Here is a 26103-nt window from a genome sequence, read left to right as displayed (position 1 = left end):
TTACATGAATGCAGAGGAAACTACAGTGGAATAGTGCCGAATTCCATCTCACAAACAGAAACGTACAAACTTCAGAAAGTCTTTCACAGGACCTTTATTGGATGCAATATCCTTATTAATATCACCACAGATCTGCAACTTAAAGCTCCTGAAGTCTCATGAACAGTGTAAAGTAATAAAAACACTCATTCCTGTGCTCTGATTTATACAATAAAATCAACTCACTTTCAATCCAATTCGTCACTCTCTCAAGTATCAACAGGTCAGACTCAATGTACATGGGCTGTTCACCCTATTCAGCAATCTTTCCTCGCACTTACACACCTCTTCATGTTTTAAATTAAAAAAAACAAAATTTCAGCTTATTTATTGGGATTCCAAAAAGATGCAAAATTCAGAAGTCTTGAACTATGTGAAATTAAAAGTTCCTATTTTCCAAAAAACACTGGGATAGTACAAAGCAAAACACTGCCCTCACTTTTCGATGTAGGGTTCAAAAATTAGAGTTTATTCAAATATTTTAAGAGAGGCTCCTTTATCCAAGTGTAATCTTGATCCATAGATAAACATCCTCTTCCCATTTACACTCAAACGTTCACATAAACATGCCAAGAGGCATTATATAAAAAAAGACACAAAGTGTTGCATTTATTCAGCAGGTCAGGCAGCATCCCTGGAGAACATGGATAAATGACGTTTCACGTCAGGTCCTTTCTTCAGACCCCAACCTGAAATGCTGTCTATCTACGTTCTCTGACCGGCTGTGCTACTTTGAGGTTTTTTTCTGTAAACCAACATCTGCAGTTCCTTGTTCTCCACACAGGCATTATCATCTCTCTTGGCAAATCAGTAAAGCATTTATCAGGATTCAACAATTTAAAGACTGGACATAAAAAGCTGGTGCAATATAATTTTGTAAAAATGATGGCACTATATTTCTCTGTCTGTCACTGGATTATGATAGATGCATTATTTTTTTCTAACTTTACACAAGATGCCACCCAAGTGTTATTATGAATGTTAAAATGTTCAAAGTTACATGAAATACTAGCTACAAAATTGCAAACATAACCATTTTGTTCAATTAAATCCCATCATAGCCATTAGATTTAGTTATAACATGGTATTCTATTAGAATGTCATTGAGGTGCAATTACATTTTTGAAAGTGACAATTATTATGAGAATGATAATCTCTTGCATCTTGTCATCAACAGCTCAAGAAGAATTATTTTTGCACCAATTTTATTAAAACATCTATATTTTAAAAATTATATTAATAGGCTGTCCAATTTGGAAACCCTTTCTCTCCCTCATCCACGATTTAAGTGCAACATCCACCATCAACTAGCTGGTTCGACCCCTGGCTAGATTGGTTTTGTTTCTCTCTGCGCACACGGAATATGATCCAATACTTTGCACAAAGGCTTTCCTTGGAGGAGTTGCGGGGGGGCTGCCACCCATAACCTCCAACGAGCAATATACTGTGCATGGAATTTCCTACTAATGCAATGTAAATTGAATATTTCTGTAATTCCTCATGGATTTACATCATTAAAGGCACACAGTATCCTTCTGCGAAAGCTGAGATAGCACCAACAACACGCACACACCTGTGACATACACAAAAAAAACCTCAAAACTCCACACACAGCATGTGTTAACAGAAAATTACAAAGCTATAGCCTGGCAACTATTTTCCAAAAGGTTTGATTTATTCCCTATAGCTTCTCAGTTAGGTCATAGGCCTTACTAACACACTGCCAAGCATGCCATTTCAGAAATGCTCTATACAACCCGAGTCTTACAAAGGTCAAGATTTTTTATTTATTCATTGAGTATTGTATTTAAACTTCACCTCTCCCTCCAATACTGTTTTGTGGTATCTAAACAATTGCTCTCTGTTAGGATAAGGCCACTTCTGTTCTCCCATAAAAACCCAAGTACAGAACATGTGCAACAGCACCAGCAGCATAGATTAAAAAAAGGGCCACTGCCATCTAAAGAGTTCAAGCTTGATTAGCAATGTATAAAAATAGCAACAGCAAAAAAAAAGGGGGGGAAGAAACAAAAACACAATAGCACACAGCTCTCACACTATTGGCTCATTGCCAGTTCGTGTACAACAAGTTCGAAGTACAAGAAGAACTTTATAAACCAGAGACCAAATTTGAAAATCTGTAAGTGCCATTTAAGTTAGCATTAAAAATGAGATTAAAATGGAGTTTTCTTTTGCTCGGTGATCACAAGCTCCAACAGTCATGCACTTAGATTGGATTATTGATGCTCGAGCTCCTCATCACGTTGTGGTCGGTCTGTCAGCAGCAGAGAAACTTAATTGTTCTCATTGTTACAGAACACATTTCTCTCTCTCTACCTCCTTAACAGTTCCACTATTTATCGACTCTTCCCCCAACTGTTGGAGGCCACATTGATGAACGTCACCGGAACTCATAGATCGGAGTACTGTGTTCGGGGACATGTGTCAGATTTAAAGACTGATACCTATAAAATAAAAGCAATAATTCTATCAGAAAACTCTATCAAATCTACACACATACAATGAAAATAATTATTTTTAGAGTGCAGGAATACAGAGGGGGAAACTATCTGCTCGGGCCCTTGTTCATCATCTTGTAAGTTGATGAAATGTTTGTATCAGTGACAGCAGATTGAAAAGTAGTACACTCAAATGTGTTCAACTTCTCAAACTTTTCAGGTGATTACTTGTATTTTGACAGTAAAGTAGTTCATGCAACTGATAAAACATTAGTTCACACATTTAACATTTTATTTTTACCAATTAATTTAAAGTGAAACCGTCTGTGGCATGTTTAACTATGTACAACGGTATAATGATATTTTACAATGGTGAAGTATTTATTGAGTTTAAGAATGATTCAGAAATTAAGATTTAAAATCACGACAAAAAACACAGCTACGAGGAACAGATAAGACAAACTACATTGATAATCAGAATATAAGATACATCTGCAAATAACAATAAATAAATCATTCATTATTTTCTTTTGATGAATAACATGGGAAAAAATATTCCACTGCAATAAATAAGAAACATTGAAGAGAGTAGATGAATAATGAGGCTGATGCTCCTTCGTCAAGTTTTGGGAGGATTTTAAAACTCAAAGGATAACCAAGAAAAGAGAGGCAAAACCATTACAAAAGCAGAAAAAGCTATAACAAAAGCCAAATCTAGCTAAATGTGTGAAAGATCAACAAAAAGCACGAGGACCAAGTAAAAAGTAAGAATCATATGTTTTGGAGATATCCTTACATGGTTTAGCAAATGCACTGCAGTTATTAGCCTAGTTTAGTTAGGGTAAAGTGAATGTTCTCATATTACAGGAATGTGACAATTGATGTTATATAGTGATCAGCCCTGGGTCTTCAGCTTTTCATCCCATACGAAATCATCTAGAAGCAATAGAGCACTTTCTGAGTGATACCTGGTATAGTAGGGTAGGAATGTGCTCAATACAGATTAAATAGGTGGATCAGTCGTAGAGTCAGAGTCATACAGTGTGGAAACAGGCCCTTCGGACCAACTTGCCCACACCAGCCACCAAGTCCCAGCTACACTAGTCCCACCTGCCCGCGTTTGCTCCATATCCCTCCAAACCTGTCCTATCCATGTGCCTGTCTAACTGTTTCTTAAATGTTGGGATAGTCCCAGCCAACTACCTCCTCTGGCAGCCTGTGCCATGCACCCATCACCCTCTGTGTGAAAAAGGTATCCCTCAAATTCCTATTAAATCTTTTCCCCTTCACCTTAAACCCACGTCCTCTGGTCCTCAATTCACATACTCTGGGCCTTTCATGATTTTATACACCTCTAAAATCACCACTGATCCTCCTGTGCTCCAAGGAATAGAGTCCCAGCCTACTTAACCTCTCCCTAATAGCTCAGACCCTCTTGCCCTGCCATCTGTGCTGAAAATATTAAAATCATTTATATCAAAATGTTGACAGGTTTCTCTCACCATTCTGAACTCCTGTGGTAGTAATAGCCCTCTATTGAAGCCGTGGATTTTTGGAAGCAAATGTAATAAAAGCCTGCGAAGGAAGCACCGCTGATATCTTTGATTGTGTGATCAGGGACTAGAAATTGTTCCTGTTGATGGAAAAGAAAGAAAAACCTCGGTACAATTAAATACATTTATAGAGCAACCTTTCAAAACACTTTTTAATTTATTCCCAAATACATGAAACCTATTAGGAAATATTATAATTCTAGCCAACTTAAATGAATCAAAAAGTCAGATTAACTAAAAAGGCTTGTTTATAAAAGAGGCACAGTATACTTTGTATACAATGCAAAACTGAATATTGAGGAGCCACTTGCATAGATTGGTGTAATTAGGTATGCCATGAGGAAAAATAACTAGCACAGCGTATCCACACACAAATCAACATGATTTCCAACTTTTACAACATTACATAACATTTCCCTTTTGAAATGAAAGAAAAAGATAAGAAGCCCGTAAGAAACTAGACTTATTTTGATAAATTGATTAGAAACAGTTCAGATACAAGAGGACGAAATGCCTGGATATGTGCAAAAGCACACAATTACATCCTGCATAACGAAAATAAACTCTGAATAATAAATGGAAGTATAGCAGTCCACTTTGCGTCATGGTTTAATTCCTGCATTTATATATTAGCCCGTGTCTGCAGGCATGAAGAAGAAATAACCACCTTTAAAAAGTTTACAATTTACCAATTTTTTATAGTTTATCCAAGGTGGAAAAAAGGTGAAGGGCATGCTAAAAATCCAGAAGCGTTCAATGTGTTCAGTTTTTTGCACCCTAACACATCTTCAGGATATCCCAAAGCACTTTTCAAATCCCATCTTTTATGTAAATATTTCATGTAGCAGATCCGTTATAAGTTGTTAACTTTGAATCTATTGTAGCGATTGTGCTGCAAAGCAAGGTGGTTGTGAGCTTGTGCTCATTCCAGAAACAGCACAAGTGCTGATAGATTAGTGTAGACCTTTGGAATACACTATGGAGTATGCGGAGGAACAGATTTCCCTCAATCAGCATCATATCGCACATAGCTTTCTGTAGGACCTGCTTGGCACAAATTGGAATCCATATTTCCCAATGTTACAACAGCAACTATATTTCAAAAGCCACTTCTCTGTTTTCAGAAGGACCTTGAGATGTCCTGAGATTGTGAAAAGCACTGTACAAATTCTAGCTTGTACAAATCTTGGTTTATCCTGCAGCTGCACACTTTCCACAAATTTAGTTTACAGCTTTTATTTGTTATTTTTGCAAACCACAGCCACGTCTCTTCCACCCCAACCCCACTGGTGGCAGAGTTACCTCGTCATCTTCTGAAACTCTTCCCACCAATTTTGCAGCTTTTTCACTTTTACAAGTTTTTGTAAATTCTACTTTTTTTGACAATCCTATTAGTTAATTTCCCTCATGTTTCTGCTCAGATCTATGAAGCACTAAGATGTTATCTCTGCAAGCCCACAACTCAAGTCAAAGTTGCGCAATTCAAATACTAAAATTAATCTTTGCATTAAATTAATTTTCCAATAATTTTTACATTGTTGAATCCATATTAGTAGAGAATCCCTATGTTAAAGGTGTAACTTTAAATTCATTGGGAGGAGTGAAATTAATGTATTTTTGAGAGCCTTAAAGAAGCTTCACATTTCAGGCCTCTTTATTTGAAACCACACCGATAACAACTTGCCAAGATAACCTGGAGTAGTTTTCACAACAGGACCACAATTTGAACTAGTGCACACTTTTATGATCGGTTAAGGTGGCAAGCATGGTCATTTTCAAATAATATTCTTTTCATTATCATGCCTAGCTAACTTATGAGGAACAAAATCGGCTTCCCAGTTGTAAGTGAAGTAAAATGTCAGACAGAAGGCACCTGCATTACAAAATGGTATGTTTATTTTGGAACAATTTGAACTGGGGAAAATATCACAGGTGATCCAATATGAAGACGACCCCACCTAATAAGTATGACTGTTCTGTCAGAAAAGCAATCTAAAGTGGGGAAATCTCCATTAAGCTATCAAAATGACAAAATCTGAATTATTCACTTTATCAAACTAATTCCATGATAGATTTCCCCTACCGCCCGTTAATCAGTTAACCTAGAGTGGTACACGTATATTTTCTAAAGTTTTTAGTTTCTAAACAAAGTATTTCTCTTACAATCTTAAACCATCTCCTTCTCAATAAATATCAATCTTCAAAAGCCATCCTGAATTTCTTTCTTCAGGAGTTTGACTGATTAATGGGTGGTAATGGAAATCTATCATGGAATTAGTTTGATAAAGTGAATAATTCAGATTTTGTCCATTCTACCCCCAGTCATTTTGATAGCTTAATGGCGATTCCCCCATTTTAGATCGCTTTCAGGAGTCCCGGTATAAATTTTATACTTTTATTTGGGCATATTACAGAAAACACTACGAATAAAACAGAATTTCTCCTCTTCGTGTGACTTGTGTTTATAAGGCAACAAGTACAGACTTTTAATTTATACACTTACTGTGCTGGCAGCCCTTGCGCACGGAGGATACTTTGAGGTCCTGTGTTTCGGGATCGCAATCATGGAGGGAAGCTGCTGTGCATCAGTTGGTAGAGGCAGGCATGGCATCCACGTGGAGCAGATGTAGGCAGGACTAAAAAGAGGTGTTGAGATTTATTTGAGTTGGAGGACTTTTATGGAGCAGTTGCAGTAGGATGAAGTCAAAACATTAATGAGTTCAGTATCCTGGAAATCCTTGTCAGTTTCAGGCAATTTGTAGAAAATTTTATCTGTTTATGTTGCGATGAAAAGAGAAAATCACTGTGCCTCTGCACCAACGTTTATTTTCCTTGGTGTACGTGGCAATAGTGGGATAGGTGTGTCCCAGAAGAATGGTTTTGGAGGACTCTGCCTCCTTCCCAATTGAGAAATGCCTTGCCTCTCGATGCCAGCTTGTTCCACTCTCTTTCCACTCCCCTCCTCCTCCTCCCACCCCATAGTCCAAATACTAATTGTGGCCTAAATGGAAATGGTGGGATTCATATAAACTTGAATGTAAATTTAAAAGTCAGTTTGGTCTCATCTTAATACAGCATCACACCCTGAAAGCAAACAACCCCAGCACAGTGACTAAAAGCAAACTTTGACCTCCTCTTTGACAATAAATGATTCCTTGCTAAAACATAATGTTTAAAGTTTTTCATAAACCATTAAAACTGTCATCAAAAAGTTACTGTGCTGGTTCAGGTATGCTTTTCTTTTCTTGCAAAATCTATTTTAAAAAAATGATCTCAGGTTGTGCCATTAAACGCAAATGGAAAAGATATAGAACTGATGAGAATCTTAATTCTCCACCTCCCGTTTCCTTTCACATTTAACATGTTAAAGACACACCCCCAAGTCTATGTCCCTCCATTTACAAAATGACCACCGAGAACTGTCCAAGGATTCCAAGTATCCCTTTTATCTAGACTGAGGCACAAAATCTATACTTATGAAGCAGTGAGTACTAAAGGCTTGATAATATACTGTGAGGTGCCATCTTTCAGATGAAACATTTAGATCCACTTGAAGATCTACCACCTCTCCTTTGGTGTCGGAAGTAAAATCCACCATCACTAAATCGTTCATTCATTTCTCTCTTATTGCAAGCACCTCACTGTGTGCAAGTTGCCTGCCATATTTAACTACACATGGCTGATAAGTGCTTTGGGATATGCTGTGGATGCAAAAGGTGTTATTTGGATGCAAATATTTCTTTGCCAGCGTTTAGAAATTACTTGACCAAGTGGACCCATTGGGCCCATTCCTCGTAGGATTTCCATTGTGACTTGGGAAAATCGCGTCTCTTCTTTAAAGTAAATTGTTTAAAATTTTTAAAAAATAGAAATTTGATTGCTTTGAGGAGTAGACCTCTCCCTAGGCATGTTTCAAAACAAGCTGTTTTCATTTATATTGCAAGGTCATTATGCAAAAGGATCTCATTACATTACAAAAGGATCTCACTACAGTTCTTTGAATATTGAGAGCCTTGCAGTTACTTTACGAAATTAAATATTTGAGAGATTGCTACAAATTCTTAGTTTCTTGTTGAGCTGCTGCGACTTGACAAAAAATGAACCAAATAGACTTTGAGCAATTGAGAGCGTAAAAGAAAAGATGGCTCCCATGTAGCTTGAATTTAGAAATGCAGAGATTCCCATTTGGAAAAATGAAATCCCCGTTCCCCCAGATCTTGATTTGTATAGAATATTATACCGTTATGCGTGAATTGGTTATAACATCTGCCACGTATATAACCAGAAATCAAGCTATTATTAACTAAAGTACAATATAAAGCCTAAATATTACAAAACAACCAATGATAATGTTGATTTTGGAAGTTTTCCATAGGGGATGATTCACTGAAATTTTCTAAAGGTTTGATAGTGAAGGTTTTAAATTCATATTACACAACTTAATACAAAACCTAGAAAAGAAATATCATGCTGAGAGCAAAGCATTTGATAGATTTTTCATCATTGTAAAACAGAAACAGAAATGGCTGTAGATCAGCCCTGATCACATTGAATGGCGGTGCTGGCTCGAAGGGCCGAATGGCCTACTCCTGCACCTATTGTCTATTGTTTTGGTCTCCAAATTTGAGGATATTCTTGCTATTGAGGGCGTGCAGCGTAGATTTACTAGGTTAATTCCCGGAATGGCGGGACTCTCGATGTTGAAAGACTGGAGTGACTAGGCTTGTATACACTGGAATTTAGAAGGATGAGAGGGGATCTTATCAAAACATATAAGATTATTAAGGGGTTGGACACGTTAGAGGCAGGAAACATGTTCCCAATGTTGGGGGAGTCCAGAACCAGGGGCAACAGTTTAAGAATAAGGGGTAAGCCATTTAGAACTAAGATGAGGAAAAACTTTTTCAGTCAGAGAGTTGTGAATCTGTGGAATTCTCTGCCTCAGAAGACAGTGGAGGCCAATTCTCTGAATGTATTCAAGAGAGAGCTAGATAGAGCTCTTAAGGATAGCGGAGTCAGGTGGTATGGGGAGAAGGCAGGAATGGGGTACTGATTGAGAATGATCAGCAATGATCACATTGAAAGGCAGTGCTGGCTCGAAGGGCCGAATGGCCTACTCCTGCACCTATCGTCCGTTGCAATCTGAACATCGCAGCACAGAACAATTGTTCCCAAGGTATTGGAAACAGCAAGGGTATTTTCAATATAAAACAAGTCAGTTTTTGATTAGCACAATCTTTAAATTTTTTGCTTATTTACAGAAATAATCTGGTTTTGGCTTCTGGGTTTAGCAGAAAGTTTGACATTTCAATGAACAATCTAAATTGTACAGGAAAAAAACACATCCTTTCCTGCACCTTACATAGGGCTGCACAAGACAAGCTCTTCATTATGCTCAGTGGGTAGCAACATTCCCCAGTTCAAACAACAGAACAAGGATGTGTAAGAAAGAACTGCAGATGCTTGATGCCAGTCGCTAAAATCCATATACTACTGATTTATTTAGATTTGTTAAACATCTCTTGTCTAAAGTTATAACTGAAATACTACTTCCACGAGAAGACAAATATCACAAAGTTTTAAATATTTTCATATGGAGTTTAATAGAAATGTTATCTCAAGCTTATATATTTTTTTAAATGGCAATATTTTAAACTGGGTCTCTTGTGTATACTTTTCACTTTAAAATTAAATGTCAAAGTTATTTGTCAGTGAAATCACAACTTTAACCCCCCCCCCCAAATTTGTACAGCAACTGCATCAGTTTGTGACAGAGTAATTTGGCACTGAGGCCCTTTTATTTAAGTGAATAACTTCCTCAAGGGGCATTCTCAAGATTGCACTAGGATGCGATAGGATGAAGCTCCTCTGCCTATACTTCATCACAAAAAGCACTTCTAAATTGCATTGTGAATATTATTGACAGGTAAATGCATGAACTTGGCCACAGCAGAGAACAAAATTGTAAAAACAGTTAATTTGGGCAAATACGTTTCTGGTCCCTTTGACTTATTCCTTTTCCTTTGTTTTGTTAGAGACCAAATCGAAATGAAAAAGGAACAGGATCCAATCCAAACTGACCCTTCAGCTTCTGCATGAAGATCATAAAACACAAGCCCTTTAAGGAAGGGTAAGCATGACCCTTAGAATATATTGAAGCAATAATAGTCTGTCGCAAAAGATTCAAACGGTACATTAACCAAAACCAATTTTCCAGGGTTTACCTCTGTCGTCTGCACAAGGGCAATTAAATTGTTGTTATTTTTCGTCCTTCGGGTTCGAAGATGACCACTTCAGTTGGAGGATTGGTGACTGTGGGTCCGGAAGTGATTGGTAAGGCCAATCCGGGCCCGGAAGGCTCGCCCACATGTAGGCCACAAGTGGATGGGTGCTGCAGTGGAAGTAGAGGTAGCCCGGGCCTTGTGCATGGTGCGTTTCCTCTGGGCCTCTGCAGTGCGTCTATCTGCCTTGATGTTATCCAGCAGGGATCGCACGTTCCACGTGCCGAGGTTGAGCACCTTCAACTTGTTTTTTCTTATTATTTCGACCGCTGATTGGGATCGCCGCCAGCCGCGGTATGCTGGCCAAGGTGAAGTGAAGCAGGCTATGTTTGAGGCACTTTTTTAGCCCCTTCCTCCATGGAGGTGAGCAGAGCGAATCCTAAAGAGGGCTGCTCAGACACCCGGGGGCTGCCGAACTGCACTGCTGCTTCGGTCCAGTAGAGAGCGACCTTATTCCCTGGGCCGCCTGTGTGCAGGTTCGTGGCTATAGCTTCCAGTGTATCCACACCTGCTGCTTCGCCACTCTCCCATCGCCACAGGACTTGAGGTTGCACAGTATGGTGTTGAAGTCATGACCTGCGCTTGACTTGGATTTAAGTGAGGGGGAGTTGCGTAGATCGTCGGCCTCACTCTCTCGTCGTGGCCTATCGGGTTCCAGCAGCAAGACATAGTCGGGGCGGCTGGGGACAGGTCAAGATGCAGTGGATGGTCAGAAGTGTCTACGTATCTCACTCTGCCCTGTTTGCGCTCCACGGCGCTTTGCTGGGATCGTCTTTCTGCCCGTTGAACGTCCTGGTGGTTTCCTCCGCGCAATCCGCCGAACCCAGGCTTCACATGCTAGGTAGACAAGCCCTAAAGCCGCTGGAACCAATGACTTGCCGACTATACATGTGGCATGCACACAAGACAGTGGAGACATCGTGGGGGCGGGGTCGTCCAACTCCCGTACAGGGCAATTAAATATACATACAGATAAAACTGGAAAAAGTCAAGATGAAATGGGAATATATCTAGATTTGCATTGGGAAATCCTGAAAACTCAGAATGTACAGAATTAAGTTCTGACACTCAACTGAAAGAACACAAAAGAGTTCTTGGTCAAGAAACATGTGAGCAGAGATTCCAAAACAGTTTAATTTTGATAATATCCGCTTGCTATTAAATAAATGTTATCGTTTCCTGGCAATAGAGAGGAATATAAAGTGGAGAGGATTGGATAAAGGGATATAAACACTAGATGCACTGCGATTCATTAATGAGCATGTAACTGACCTGGAGCTACTGTTTTTCCAAACACAGAATCAATTTCATATGCTTTAGCATTAATACATAGCCATAGTGGCACAATCTGACTTTATCTGTTTTGTTGGGCTGCTGAACAGTTAAAAATGTTTTTTAATGATAGTGAAGACAAAGGAAAACAACCAGGATTAGTATTGCTCAGATACAAAAGGCTGCCCTTTGGCCCAGTGATTCCCTGCCATCACCAAATTAATGCAATATGGTTGTCCCACTCCCCTGCCACAAAGTGCAAGGCATCATCTAAAAGTAGCAATCGTAGATATTCGGCCATGAACTATGTAGATTCCCCTTCAAATTGAAGGAAATGCAGGGCAGAATGGTTTTCCCTGGAATAAACACAACCTCTTGCTTTTCTCCCCAATAAAATTTGCCCATTTACTCCACAAAATTGTATAAGCGCAGCAACTTCATCTCTTGTGCATCAAGACATTGGATAAAACATAAATATCTTGAAAATATTTATTCCTCACTGTAAACATCTATGCAAGTGCTCTTCAGATTAATATGTCTGCTGGGTCAACTCCTCCCCTATTAAAAAGGGAAGAACAAATCTATGTGAAAGTCTTTTCAGGAAAATAGCAGCAGATAGAATTCCTCAGAGATTTTTACAATTGACTGGCATAATTTTGACAAATTATTCTTTTTATATATGCTACTTGGACTTCTACTGAGTTCACGGTAGAGATTCTTCTCTGGATATGAATGTCCAACCTATGGACACCCCGTACATGTGAATGAACTTTTAAGAGACCAGCAGGAAGGATTTGCTGGCTGCTGCAGGCATCTTCAGAAACAGGGCATTTCCCAGTGCCTTCTCACCTCACCACCATCACCCCATCTTGTCAATGATCCGTGATTTTGGGAGGTGGGGGTGTTGAGGCAAGCAGACTCACTCGCTCAGAGTAGCGCCTGGCTGGTAGCCATTCTTCCCGTGCTTGTTTGCTCTCCCATCACAGCCGTTTCCGTGATCCTCTCCCACACACTATTTTTGTTTATTTCTGACTTATGAGCAGCACTCAGGAACTGAACACTGTCATAACCCAGAGACTGCCTGTGGCAGAGACGTGGAAATGTTTCTCAATTATGTTACTCCCAGTCAATTACTGTTGTCACATTCAACAATCAAAGTAAAATTAGTGATAAATCTTGGTCACTGAACTGTTAAGATAAAACAAGCTTCAACACACATAATTAAATTATCCTTGTTACCTTCCACCTCATGAAGACAAAATCACTGATCTTTAGTTCTTCATAATCAAACTCATCAGAGTTAAAAGTTTTTGCATATTGGTAAAATGCCAAGAATTTCCCCTGGAAAACAAAAAAAACACAAAAATGCAAAACAGGAAAAAGCTAAATTACTGAAACAACAGCACTCTAATCTTATACCACCCCTAGAAATAAATGGAAGTGAAAGTGCACAATATTCAGAAACTATCCAAAAAGATTAGTATTGAGAATGAAAGGGCCTAATATGAATTCAGTATGAAAGCAACTATTACATAATCGCATCTGAAAGAATTTTAATGGGTTCCATTCTCTATTCCACCACATAAAAAAAAATCAGTCAAAAATGTATTTCCGAAGATCTAGTTACTGAACTGTCCATATGGTTAATTCCTGTACTAAACGGTTCTTTAGTCACTTGCAGTCAGATTAAACCTATAATCTGTCCAATGCAGGTAGAGGCAACTTCTTTTCAAGAAACAGTCTTAGCTGAAGCTGTGAATACATTGATTAACTATTTCATAAAATGCAGAGAAATTTCATGAACAATTTAATCTGGGCTGGACCGCATCAGGTTATTATTCTGAGCATTTCTTTGACTGCCCAGTACGAGTTTCTTCATGTAACGCTGAAACAAATTTAAGATGCTTGTAAAAAGCTGTCCAAGAACTCATCATTTTTTTGCAGGTTTCCAACTCTTCACTTAGCTCTGCAGCTAAACATTAATTTTCTAATTCTCAAACTTTGGTTTAAGAAAAGTGTTGGACCAACTTAGTGATTAATATTCAACATCAGAACCATTGAAAATATGTCCAAAAAATAAAGTAGCTAAATTAAGTGCTAATGGACAGTCATATTTATATGGAATGCTTGATAAGCAAATAGCAAAAGTGATATAGTTGAGGTCGAAACATACAGCCGGGGGAAATTACCAGGGACAAATTACTTCAATGCATCAACACCTTTAACTTTAATGGACTAAAGCAGGCTCATACAAAACAAGCCAAAACATGGAGGGCCATATTTCAACACTTGCTAAAATAAACAAGTTTGGGTTAAATGTTAGATTTTTAATAATCTGAAACCTATTCCTAATTCACCAACTGTGGGGTTAATGAAAGCCAGTCAAGGGACCGATGATTAACCTGATTTCCACAATAAGTCAAGCAACCTCTAACTTTGCAGATTATTAGTGGCCCGTCGTGTTAACCAAACTTTGAGGAACCCGACAGTTGAAGAAGGGATAAGACGGTGTCAGGGAGAGTACGTGCCTTTATAGCATTGCATGTGGACCACAATATTCCAGTTTCTCCACATGCTGTGCAGTTTTATCTCCAGTGTGTATCTGTCATACACAGGTTCTGTACTCGGTAGTCAATCCGAGCTTCCAGAAGGAGTAGAGCAATTCCAGAAGTGTTCCCCGGTACTGCCAAACTTCCTAGCACAGCAGACACCTTACCCAAGCAAATAAACAACCAGGATTTGACCTTATTCACAAGACGAGAACATAAAATTGAATATTGAAGTGAATTGCATTGATTTGTAATGCACTGAAGTGGCGCTGGTGATGGCTGCCACGGTGTACTGCTCCTTGCTGTATGTATTTGTTCGTTCGTTTGTGTTGTCTGCGGAAATCCCACAAAGATCACTTTCATGAGAGAGGTACTCCTCAGACATACGGTACCTTCAAACATCGTTCCGGATTTCTCTTACTCGCTGGATTATTTGGACATACCCGTCGGCGAGGCTGTGGCTGCGTTCAAGGTCTTGAAATGGAGGAGGACCCGTGGGAAGCGCTCTGGAGCACTCACCCGACTCCGGCGACGAGGATTACGTTCTCTCAACAACAAAGTGGACGAACTACCACTCCTGTGCCACACTAACAAGGACTTTCCACGAGCCGCTGCCCCGTGCTTCACTGAGACCTGGCTGTGCGAGTCGACCGCAGACAACGCACTACAACTGGCTGGTTCTCAATTACACAGAGCGGGCTGCGGCGCAGAGGCAGCGGGAAAATCAAGAGGAGGTGGAATATGCTCCTACACTAACCAGGACAGGTGCAGCGACATCACGGTACTGTCCAACTTCTGTTTCCCCAATCTAGAATTTTTATTTTCTCTACTGCAAACACTTTTATTTTCTGAGGGAATTTACCTCTTTTATTCTCGCTGGAGTTTACATCCCCCCCCCCCCCCCCAGCCTGCGTACGCGAGGCGCAAACACAACCGCTGATCAGGTATTGAGGGTAGAGAATTACTTCCCGGATTCCATGGTCATTGTATTGGGGGACTTTAACAAGGCCAACCTCAGTCGTGAGCTCCCAAAGTACAGACTTCATGTTACCTGCCCCACCAGAAGGGAGAGGACACTTGATCACTGCTACACTACAATCAAGAACACATATCGCTCGGTTCTTCGGGCGGCTCTGGGTCTCTCCGATCATTGTTTAGTTCACCTTATTCTGACGTACAGGCAGACACTAAAATCTGCTAAACCTGTGGTCAGAACAACAAAAAGGTGGACAAGCAAGGTGAATTGGAAAAACTACAGTCCTGCTTTGACTGTACTGATTGGCATGTTTTCAGGGAAGCAACCACAAGCCTCGATGAGTACACAGACACTGTGACATCCTATGTCAGCTTTTGCGAGGACAGTTGCATTCCCACGAAGACCCGGATCTGGTTCAACAACAACAAGCCCTGGTTCACAGCAGAGCTCAGACAGCTCCGCCAGTCAAAACATAAGATTATTAAGGGATTGGACACGTTAGAGGCAGGAAACATGTTCCCAAGAACCAGGGGCCACAGTTTAAGAATTAAGGGGTAGGCCATTTAGAACGGAGATGAGGAAAACTTTTTCAGTCAGAGAGTTGTAAATCTGTGGAATTCTCTGCCTCAGAAGGCAGTGGAGGCCAATTCTCTGGATGCTTTCAAGAGAGAGCTAGATAAAGCTCTTAAAGATAGTGGAGTCAGGGGGTATGGGGACAAGGCAGGGACGGGGTGCTGATTGAGAATGATCAGCCATGATCACATTGAATGGTGGTGCTGGCTCAAAGGGCCGAATGGCCCACTCCTGCACCTATTGTCTATTGTCAAATGTTGAGGCCTACAGGAGCGGGGATACAGACCTCTACAGGCAGGCCAAGTAAAAGCTGAGAAGAAGAATCAGAGCTGCCAAGGAAAGGTACTCTGAGAAGCTGAGGAGCAAGTTCTCAGCTAATGATCCTTCTTCAGTTTAGAAGGGCTTGCAAGAAATCACCAGCTACAAGAGGAAATACCCCCGCTCGGACAATCGTCAGCTGACCAACGACCTGAACGAGTTTTAATGCAGGTTCGAGAAATAGAAACATAATCCTGGGATCCCCCCCCAATCATCACTTCACACGAACTCACAGACTGACTCCAGTTTGCAAAGACTGGACCCTTCCCCACCCTCTCCTCCCCAAGCAGCAATTCACACCTACTCACAGACTGACTCCAGTTTGCAAAGACTGCCCCCCCCCCTTTATTGCTCTGGTTTATTTTCACCCACATGTTTAGACCGTAATGTTGTATCCTTATTGTTTTGATGTGTTTATGCTTTATTCTTAATTGTTAACTGTTGTCATTTGTGAGCGGAGCACCAAGGCACATTCCTTGTATATGCACATACCTTGTATATGCACATACTTGGCCAATAAACTTATTCATTCATTCATTCAAAAGACGACACTGTGGAGATAAACTGCACAGCATGTGGGGAAATTTCTGTTCTGAAACTCTGTTTTCCCCTCTGATATTTATCTTGACTTGAATATCCTGACAATTAATATCCAAAAATTAAGAGTAAAACTTACCCAATGTTTTCGATCTACATCTTCATCTGCATCCCATTTTCTTGTTAGAAATGGATGTTTTTTACTGATGATTTCTCCTTCAAAAAAAGTGGTAAGAGTTGGATATTCCTGAAAGGTATAAAAATGAACAAAGACTAAATCAACACCATTTTATTATGATGCCTCCATATAATATTCTGTCCTCTGTATTATTCGACATCAACAGTAATTACTATGTGACTGTTAGAACAACAACATTGATATAATCTAACAGAATGGTTCAACCAGGTGCAGGTACCAACAGTTGAGAAAAGAATAAAATGTATTTGTTTAGTTCTACAGAAGGCTCAATACTGCAGAACTCTTCAAGATCTGAAATGTTACATACAAAATAAATACAAGTGGTTAAATTTCAAAGTCCCTCACGCATTGCAAAAATATTTGAATGTGAGGTCCTTGTTTAAGGGTCAAGTACTTGTCACCTATATCTAATTGTCTATACATAATTTCTCTGAGATGTTGGCGATTAGCCAACAATCATAAATCATTGCTGTCCTTCAGACGATAATATTCCTCCAGTGCTCCCACCCCATTCTGCGCGACCAAAATCCTCTAATCTCTAAAGAGTTCTACAAGGCTACCTTCATTGTAGGAACTGCACTGGCTTAAGGCAACCTGGATTGCAGAATAAATGCTGGCCTTGCTAGTGACACCCATTAACCACAAAATATTTATAGGCATCAACAGGCCACCATTAAACAACCAGATTAAAGGATCATAACCATAGTGAATAGTAAACAGGAAATACTGCAAGTTGCATGTTACAGCATCCCACAAACATGACCTGGACTCAATGCAAGTGATTCAAGGAAAACCAATATTACATTCTTAAAGGAATTTGAAGATAGGCAGCAGTGTTATCCTTGCTGATATATATATTTTAAATACATCAGTTGCTGGAGTCTTGGGTTACTAGGAACACCTCAGCCCTAACACTTCAGCTTTGATATCCACCCTATGGAATTTTGGAAGACAATTTGATCTCATAAGGATTTTGACTTGTAAGACAAGAATAGTTTGTTTTTTAAGTTTCCAATTCAACAGAAGCAGAAAATGGCAGAATGGTATTCATAGATGTTCCCAAGATTTCTGTTCTGAAACCACTGATATTTCTTTAAAAAATGGGTACGGCATGGTGATTTTGCTCCTTTATGATTCAGACTACAGAACAAAAAGTGGATATTGACAAAAAGCTCAAGTAACTCCACAGGCTGAAGAAAAGGAATACGTGATGTTTCGGGTTGAGACCCTTCTTTGGACTGCTCAGTCTGAAGAAGGGTCTCGACCCAAACCGTCACCTATTCCTTTTCCCCAGAGATGCTGTCTGACCCGCCGAGTTACTCCAGCTTTTTGTGTTTATCTTCGGTTTAAACCAGCATCTGCAGTTCCTTCCTACACAGAACAAAAGGTGGCTATATCTCAAAGAATTCCGCTTTCACAATGTTATTGAAAAAGTAATTTTTGATGAATGAAGTTATCATTGCAAAGAGTTCTCCTCTTTGACATTTAGTGAGTCGTAGGGCATTTACAAGTCACAATTAGTAACTAAAAAGGGAGAAAATATTGGAGGTACACAGCAGGTCAGGAAGCATCCTTGAGGAAAAAAGGTCTAGACATTAAATGGATGAACTTCCAGCATATGAAGGATCATCAACTTGAAATGTTAAATCTATTTCTCTCTTCTCAGATGCTGCCTGACCTGCTGACTATTTCAAGCATCTGCAGTCATGAAACCAGTCAAAGACAGAAATTTTCAAATAAAACATGGACAAAATACAAAAGACGCCTAAGACAAGGAAATGCAAAGCCAAAAGAGCTTGGTGGGATGAAGTTAAAACTAAAATCGACATTTCAAGAAAATGATTAATACTGCTGTTGGAAGTAGGTGAAAAAAGTGTTAAAATTGAACAGAAATGAAAAACAAAATGTAACAGAAATTAACTCTCATAAGTGGGCACAATAGAATAATTAAATGAAGCAGATGACAGGATCACTCCAGAATAAGAGGGGAATCTAACCATGCTGTTGCACAGTGACTAGAATAATTCTTACCTGAAGTGCAATGACTGTGGAAAAGAGAGAGTGAGTGGGATGGAACTTCATGCTGGTGTAGTAGGAAGTGATCTTTTAAAATTATGGCTTTAGACATATGTCACTGTGGAGGAATAAAGGGAGTTGTACACAGCAATTGGCCACACCATCACAACAAAACTTAGCACTGACAAAGAATGCTAAGAATTAAATGCTTTATCCCAAAAGCTGATCTGACCAAATACAAAATTCTATGTTTACAAAGAGATTCAGTTTTTTGAAGATAGACACAAAAAGCTGGAGTAACTCAGTGGAACAGGCAGCATCTCTGGCAAGAAGGAATGGGTGACTTTTCGGGTCGAGACCCCACACCTCAGAGTTCTACGAAACTTTGTTTAAACGTCAAGAATCTTTTGTCAAATAGCGAATCGCCTATACCAGGAAGACCAAATCAGCCACAAGTTCCATTCCTGAATGTTATCCATTAAATCTCACTGGAGCCAAATATAAATCTCGAGTGAGGAATCAGGCCCCATTATGCTTCCCTCCAGTTATATTGGCTATTCTGCAACAAGAGAGAAATTCTCTATCTACAGAATCATACCATAACAAATGTCTGCAGCTTAAGGAAGGGTAGAAAGTAGTATAATTATTGAATTTTCAAGTAAGAATATACTATTTCTCACAATGCTCATGATCACATTTTCACATGACAACACAGCGGTCCCCAGAGCTATTCAAGTCCCTAAATTTTGTACCCAATTTCTTCTGCTATAGTTCAATTTCAATACTAATCTGGCCCTGAATAAGGACTTCCTGTTAACCCTAATTTTCCCCACCCCAACCAAGTCGCAGCCTATTATTCCATATCTTCCATTTGCCAAAGAACATACAAGAACCTCCAAATATGTCTCTTGGTTGATGGATTTACTGCCTAGGAGCTGACCAACCTGTCTATATGGGCAAGTACTGGGTAGAATAGGAAGCTATTTTAAAAGGACCTCACAAAAATTACACACAAGACAGATGTATTCATGGTCTCATTTCCAAAACCGCAGAGAGTTAGAACCTCATATTAACAATCATTAGTATTAATTTAGACAGCTACAAACACAGCTTTGCTCGGGATTACAATTTGTTTTTGTCACTTGAACATCATCTAAAATGAATATCATTCATTATTATCCATACTTCAGCAAAGAACCTCTTTTGCTTACCTCCGTGAGCCCTTTGATCTTTAGGTATCCACAGAGAAAAGAGTTTTCCACGTCCACGTGCTACAGAAAGAAATAAAATGTGTTATTACTTTGTATTCACTTACCAAATGTAATCAGAGATAAACAAAATATTCAAATTGAACAAGAGATCAGAATAAATTTCTTTCCACATAGAAACCAAAAATATTCCATAGACATAAGCATAACAAAAGGGTTGCAAGAGAAGAGGTGGGGCCAAAAGAGACCAAAGGAAATTTGCTTATGGAGACACAAGACATGCTTTGTACTTCACATCAGTATTCACCAAGGAAAATAAAATCTTCCTGTCAAGGAAGATGCAACTGAAAATTAATTAAAAAAAGGTACTGCAAGGGCTAGCTATATTTAAAAAGGACCCATTACCCGTTGAGATAGGATGCATTCTTGGCTCACGTTGGAATGGAAGGAATAATACAGACTATGGCCACAACCTTCCAAAAATATAGATTCAAGGGTAGCACCCGAAAACTGGAAGATTGCATGAGAACCTCCACCTCCAATGGGATCCCACCACTTCTCCACCTCCAACAGGATACAACCACTAGCCACATCTTACCATCTCCACCCTTTTCCACTGAGACCATTCCCTCCACAACTCCCTGGTTAACTCATCCCTTCCCACCCAAACTACCCTCTCCCTAGGTACTAACCCCTGCAACTGCAGGAGATGCAACACCTGTCCCTATACCTCCTCCCTCGACTCAGTCCTAGGACCCCAACAATCTTTTCAGATGAGGCCGGGGTTCACTTCCACCACCTCCAACCTCATTTACTGTATACACTGTTCCAGGTGTGTACTCCTTTACATCGGCAAGACGAAGCGCAGGCTCAGCGATAGTTTCGCTGAACACCTCCACTCAGTCCGTCTAAACCCACCTGATCTTCCAGTTGCTAAAAACTTTAACTCCCCCTCCCATATTGACTTTTCCTTCCTGGGCCTCCTCCACTGTCACACGGAGGCCAGCGCATATTGGACCTCATATTTCACTTGGGTAGCTTACACCCCAGTGGTATGAATATTGACTTCTCTAACTTCATGTAACCCTCGCTTTCCCTCGCTCTCCGTCCCTCCCCATTTCTAGTTCTCTAACCAGTCTGACTGTTCCCCTGATTCAATTTTATCTCTGTATGCTTCATTGTCACCTTCTCCAAGCTAACAATGATCTATTCTCAATTTTCCTTGGACAACATCCCCTTTGATGTCTCATTTTCGCACCTTATACTTCCTTATCTCCGTGTCTTCCTCTTCCCTGACTGTCTGAAGAAGGGTCTCGACCCAAGACGTCACCCATTCCTCTATCCAGAGATGCTGCCTGTCCTGCTGAGTTACTCCAGCATTTCCTCGTGCTGTATTGTATATTTGCTTTGATTCTGTGTTGTTTTACTTAGCACAACCAGCGATTTATGCAATGAAATGATCATCCATGTATAGAGTGTTAAACAACATATGTGGTCTCAGAATTTACACAACTCTCTATAACTCTAACCAATTCACTGTTTTTTGAAGAAAAGACTGATTAACTCTATTCCAACTCATTCTTCACTATCTGCAACAATAAACTGAACAAATCAATTTGTAGTCCATGTATACAGAAGACACTAAGCAAGGAGGTTCAGTAAATCTGTAGATGGGAGTAGGAAGTTGCAGAGAACATAGATCACACACCAGGCTAAATTGTCATAAATGAAGTTCATTTTGGATTCAGACAGGTTTGAAAAAAGTTGAGATTTCATGGTTCACATATGCAAATCAATCAAAGGCAGTAGAATGCACAAAAAGATCACTATTTAAAATTGGAATTTTGCTCTTCATATCAAGGGAACTAAGTGCATAGGAGAGGGTGTTGCACTTTGGGAGGTCGAATGAAAGGGGAACGTATAAAGCATTGATATACGTGGCTTCTTGGGACCAGTGTCTTTAGCCCCCACAGAGTGGCAACACGAGTTGATAGAGTGGTTAAAGAAGGCATGTTTGCTCTTCTTCACTGGTTGGAACACTGAGTGTAAGAGACAGGAAGGTGTGTTGCAACTCTATAATACATAGGTTAGGCAGCATTTGGAGTACTGCCTGCTGTACCTAGAAAGGATGTGGAGGTTTTGGTGAGGGTGCAGAACAGATTAACTATAATGCTGCCTAGATTGGAGGGCCACAAGGAGAAGTTGGACAGACTTGCATTGTTTTATCAGGAGTGCTGAAGGTTGAGGGGAAACCCAATAGAAGTATACAAGGTGATGAGAGACATAGATAGAGTAGAATGTCAGAACTTTTCTCGCAGAGTAGAAATATCAAAGACTAGAGGGCATAGCTTTAAGGTAAGATGGCCGAAGTTTAAAGGAGAAGTGCGGAGCAAGTATTTTTTTAAACATTGTGAATGATGGGTGCGTGGAACGCACTGCCATGGGTAATGGTGGATGGAGATATGATAATGGCATATGAGGCTTTTAGATAGGTACATTAATATGCAGAAAATTGACGAATATGGATCATGAATATAGATGGGACTGTTCCTTTGCTGTACTATTCTATCATGTCATAAGGAAGAGTAGAATTAGGCCATTTGGCCCATCAAGTCTATTCCGCCATTGCTGATCTATCTCTCCCTCCTAACCCCATTTTCCTGCCTTCTCCCCATAACCTCTGACACCTGTACTAATCAAGAATCTATCTATCTCTGCCTTAAAATATCCACTGACCTGGCCTCCACAGCCTTCTGTGGCAAAGAATTCCACAGATTCACCATCCTCTGACTAAATAATTTTTTCCACATCTCCTTCCTAACAGAACGTCCTTTAATTCTGAGGCTATGACCTCTAGTCCTAGACACTCCCACTAGTGGAAACATCCTCTCCACATCCACTCTATCCTTTCACTATTCTGTATGTTTCAATGAGGTCCCCCTCATTCTTCTAAATACCAGCGAGGTCCAGTGCCAACACACGCTCATCATAGGTTAACCTACTCATTCCTGGGATCAGTCGTGTAAACCTCCTCTGGGCCCTCTCCAGAGCCAGCACATCCTTCCTTAGATATGGTGCCCAAAATTGCTCACAATATTCCAAATGCGGCCTTACCAACACCTTTTGATCCTCAACATTACATCCCTGTTTTCTATACGAGCCCTCTTGAAATAAATGCTAGCATTGAGTTCGCTTTCTTTACTACCGATTTGACTTGACTATGCACCTCCGATTTCTGGATTCTCACCCCATTTAGAAAATAGTCTACGCCTTTATTCCTTCCAGTATAGTTTGAATGTTCCAATCTATCTACACTGCTCATAATCGTGCACATCTAAATCAGGCTGATGAGATTAGTTTATTTTGGCATCATGTTTGGCACAGACACTGTGAGCCGAAGTACCTGTTCCAGTGCAGTACTATTCGATCTTCCATTCTCTCTACTCTGCTCATAATGTTATACATCTCAAACAGGTCCCCCTTCAGCCTTTGCTGCTCCAAGAAAAAATCTAATTCTAACAAGTCACTCCTCACCACTGAAATATTCTATCGCAGGCAGCAACCTGGCAAACCTCCCCTGCATATACTTCAATACAATCAGAATGTCATGTAGTATGGTGACCAGTACTGTAGTCTAACTAATTTTACATATAGTTGCACCAATCTCCCTACTCTTTTATCTATGAAGGCAATTCTCAACCAATTTATCAGTGCTGCAGCATTTAGGCATCCCTCGGACAGGTACACCAAGATCCCTTTATACATCAATACTTAATTGCGTACTATCTAGCTTTATCAATCCTTCCAAAATGCATCACCTTACGTCCTTCAGGATTAAATTCCATCTGCCATTGCACTACCTACCTTACTAACACATCAACATCATTCTGTATCCAATGTCTACCCTCCACACTATCCACAACACTACCACTCTCTATATCACTTGCCCACTTACCGATTTGCAAAGTTACTGATCACATCTCCTATATTCACATCTAGATTGTGAATATATAGAGCAAACTGCAAGCGTCCCAGCACTGACCACAGTGGGACAGTCTGAAGAAGGGTCTCGACCCGAAACATCACCCATTCCTTCTCTCCAGAGATGATGCCTCACCTGCTGAGTTACTCCAGCATTTTGTGTCTACCTTCGATTTAAACCAGCATCTGCAGTTCTTTCCTACACAGTGGTACACTGTTGGTCACAGGCTTCCTTGGACACAGGCTTCCAATCTTAAGAACAACTGTTGATCACCCTATGCCTCCTATTATAAGTTAATTTCAGCTATCCATGAAGGCAATTCTCAACCAGTTTTTCCCAAATCCCAGTGCTTCTATCACTTAGGATCTAAATGTTTTAGCTACTGATACTGACTGAAAAGACATTGCTATCCATAATTGTTGAATTCAATTTTGCTTTTCATGGGCTGTAAATGTGCCTGGTTGGAATCTGTTGGGTTTTGTCAGATCAGTGCAAGATGCCAAGGACAGAGGCCAGGGAGTGGGGTGGCAAATTAAAGAGACAAGCACCTGGAAGTTCCTTCTGCATTTGATTTCTCCAAAATAAGAGGAAATAATTTTACACGCATCAAATGCACTACGTTGGATTGGAAGCAAATGCGAATTGCTGTTTCACCTAGAAATGTATTGAAAGACGTAAAATAATCGATGTTGAATCACTTGTGACTGTGTAGGACAGAGGGCTGTGGGTGAAGTTGAAAGAGTGAACCAACGAGTTGCAGAGAATATACTCGTCAGAATGTTGAAAAAGAGGTGGTGAATATGTCAAGTTTTTTTAATGACGTCTAATTAAGATTAATAATAGTTGAACAGGAGTCAGTGATATATAATAGCCATCAATAGAATCAGAAAGTAGAAACAAACTGTTGGTGGAACTCAGCGGGTGAAGCAGCATTTGTGGAAGGATTTCGGGTCATGACCCTGCATCAAGGTAGGAACTAGAAGGGACTGGGGCAGTAACGACACGAATCTTTAATAGTTTCTCTCTCCGCAACTGCTGCTGCCTGATGCACCAACCGGCTTTCTCTTAAATTTGATCTTTCAACGTGCGGATGAAAATGACATTTATCGGCAAATAGGCGTGAAATGGATAGTTTCCGCAATCCTTTTGGGGGGGGGGGTTCATGGCAGCGATGAGTGTAGGAAGAAACTGCAGAAACTGATCTGAAGAAGGGTCTCGACCCGAAACGTCACCCATTCCTTTTCTCCGGAGATGCTGCCTGTCCCGCTGAGTAACTCCGAGCATCCTTGGGCCAACACTCACATGGCATCGATAACACATCGATCAATGAGGTACGAGCATGCAGGACAAGGTGGAGCATGCACAACTTTACCTGCAATACCACTTCCACGTCGTAGGAGTTGCCTTTGCTTTTCTGGTGTCCCCTGAACTTGGAGCCGCTGTACAGGAGGGTGGTGGCGACACCGGGCTGCTGAGTGTTGATCGGAGGCGGCGGGATGAGCGAGGCCGCCTCGGTGCGGACCGGCATCTCTCGTTGTCCGCCCAGCAAAGCCCAGCCCAGCCCACGCCTTGAGAGCGAAGGAAGCGAGAAGAGGAGGGAAGCGAGAAGTGGAGGAAAGGGAGGGAGGGCGGGCGGGGAAGAAGGAGGGGGCGCCGGTTCGGCTAAGTGAGAGTCGCAATCACCCGGACACAGCGGCCAGCGCCACTTCTCCTTCACAACCCCTGACAACGCGAGATGGCCGCAACCAGCTTCTGACTCACCGCGGCTGGGGAGGAGGGGGGCAGCATCGCCATTTCCCATTGGCTCACCCTGTTACCGTCACTATGGACCTGCAATGGTGACGCATTTCCATTGGCTGAGAGACGAGGTGCAAAGGTCACGGTTGGCAGAGAAGACATTCGACCGCGTTTGCGATTGCGCCGATGGCCCGGCGCATTCTGGGAGTTGTAGTCATGAACTAGTTTGACCGGCTGACTTCATGCGGAACAACGAATAGAACCGCCGAGAAAGGAGCAACAAAGCTTCAATGGACTGGAACTCCAAAAGTACTTCACACATTCGCAATTTATTGCAACTAATTGTTAATGGTTTTTTTTAAAATCTACTTATAACTACACAATTATTCATATTTTTACAAACT

General features: G+C 40.6%; 1 protein-coding gene across 1 annotated transcript; it reads right to left on the bottom strand.

Moving 5' to 3' along the window:
• gid4 (GID complex subunit 4 homolog) lies at nt 1–25698 on the bottom strand. The gene is made up of 6 exons (XM_078417749.1): nt 25335–25698; nt 19984–20043; nt 16697–16804; nt 12844–12945; nt 4001–4131; nt 1–2504 (listed from the first exon to the last, which is right to left on the bottom strand). The coding sequence occupies exons 1-6, from the start codon at nt 25488–25490 to the stop codon at nt 2441–2443; spliced, it is 621 nt and encodes a 206-aa protein (XP_078273875.1). The 5' UTR covers nt 25491–25698; the 3' UTR covers nt 1–2440.
• Between the last annotated feature and the right edge of the window lie 405 nt (nt 25699–26103).

This window comes from Rhinoraja longicauda, chromosome 21 (genome assembly GCF_053455715.1).
Source record: "Rhinoraja longicauda isolate Sanriku21f chromosome 21, sRhiLon1.1, whole genome shotgun sequence".
In the NCBI taxonomy this organism is placed as follows: Eukaryota; Metazoa; Chordata; class Chondrichthyes; order Rajiformes; family Arhynchobatidae; genus Rhinoraja; species Rhinoraja longicauda.
Note: the sequence above shows the minus strand (reverse complement) of the source record. Positions and strands in the feature narration are given on the sequence as shown.

Bases quoted from the DNA above. Each gene is read 5' to 3' on its own strand.
- gid4 (XM_078417749.1), bottom strand. From the start codon at position 25,490: ATGCCGGTCCGCACCGAGGCGGCCTCGCTCATCCCGCCGCCTCCGATC. The intron at 20,044-25,334 runs GTAAAGTTGTGC...TTCTTTCTGTAG, and splicing joins ACGTGGAAGTGGTATTGCAG to CACGTGGACGTGGAAAACTC. The intron at 16,805-19,983 runs GTAAGCAAAAGA...TATACCTTTCAG, and splicing joins AGATCAAAGGGCTCACGGAG to GAATATCCAACTCTTACCAC.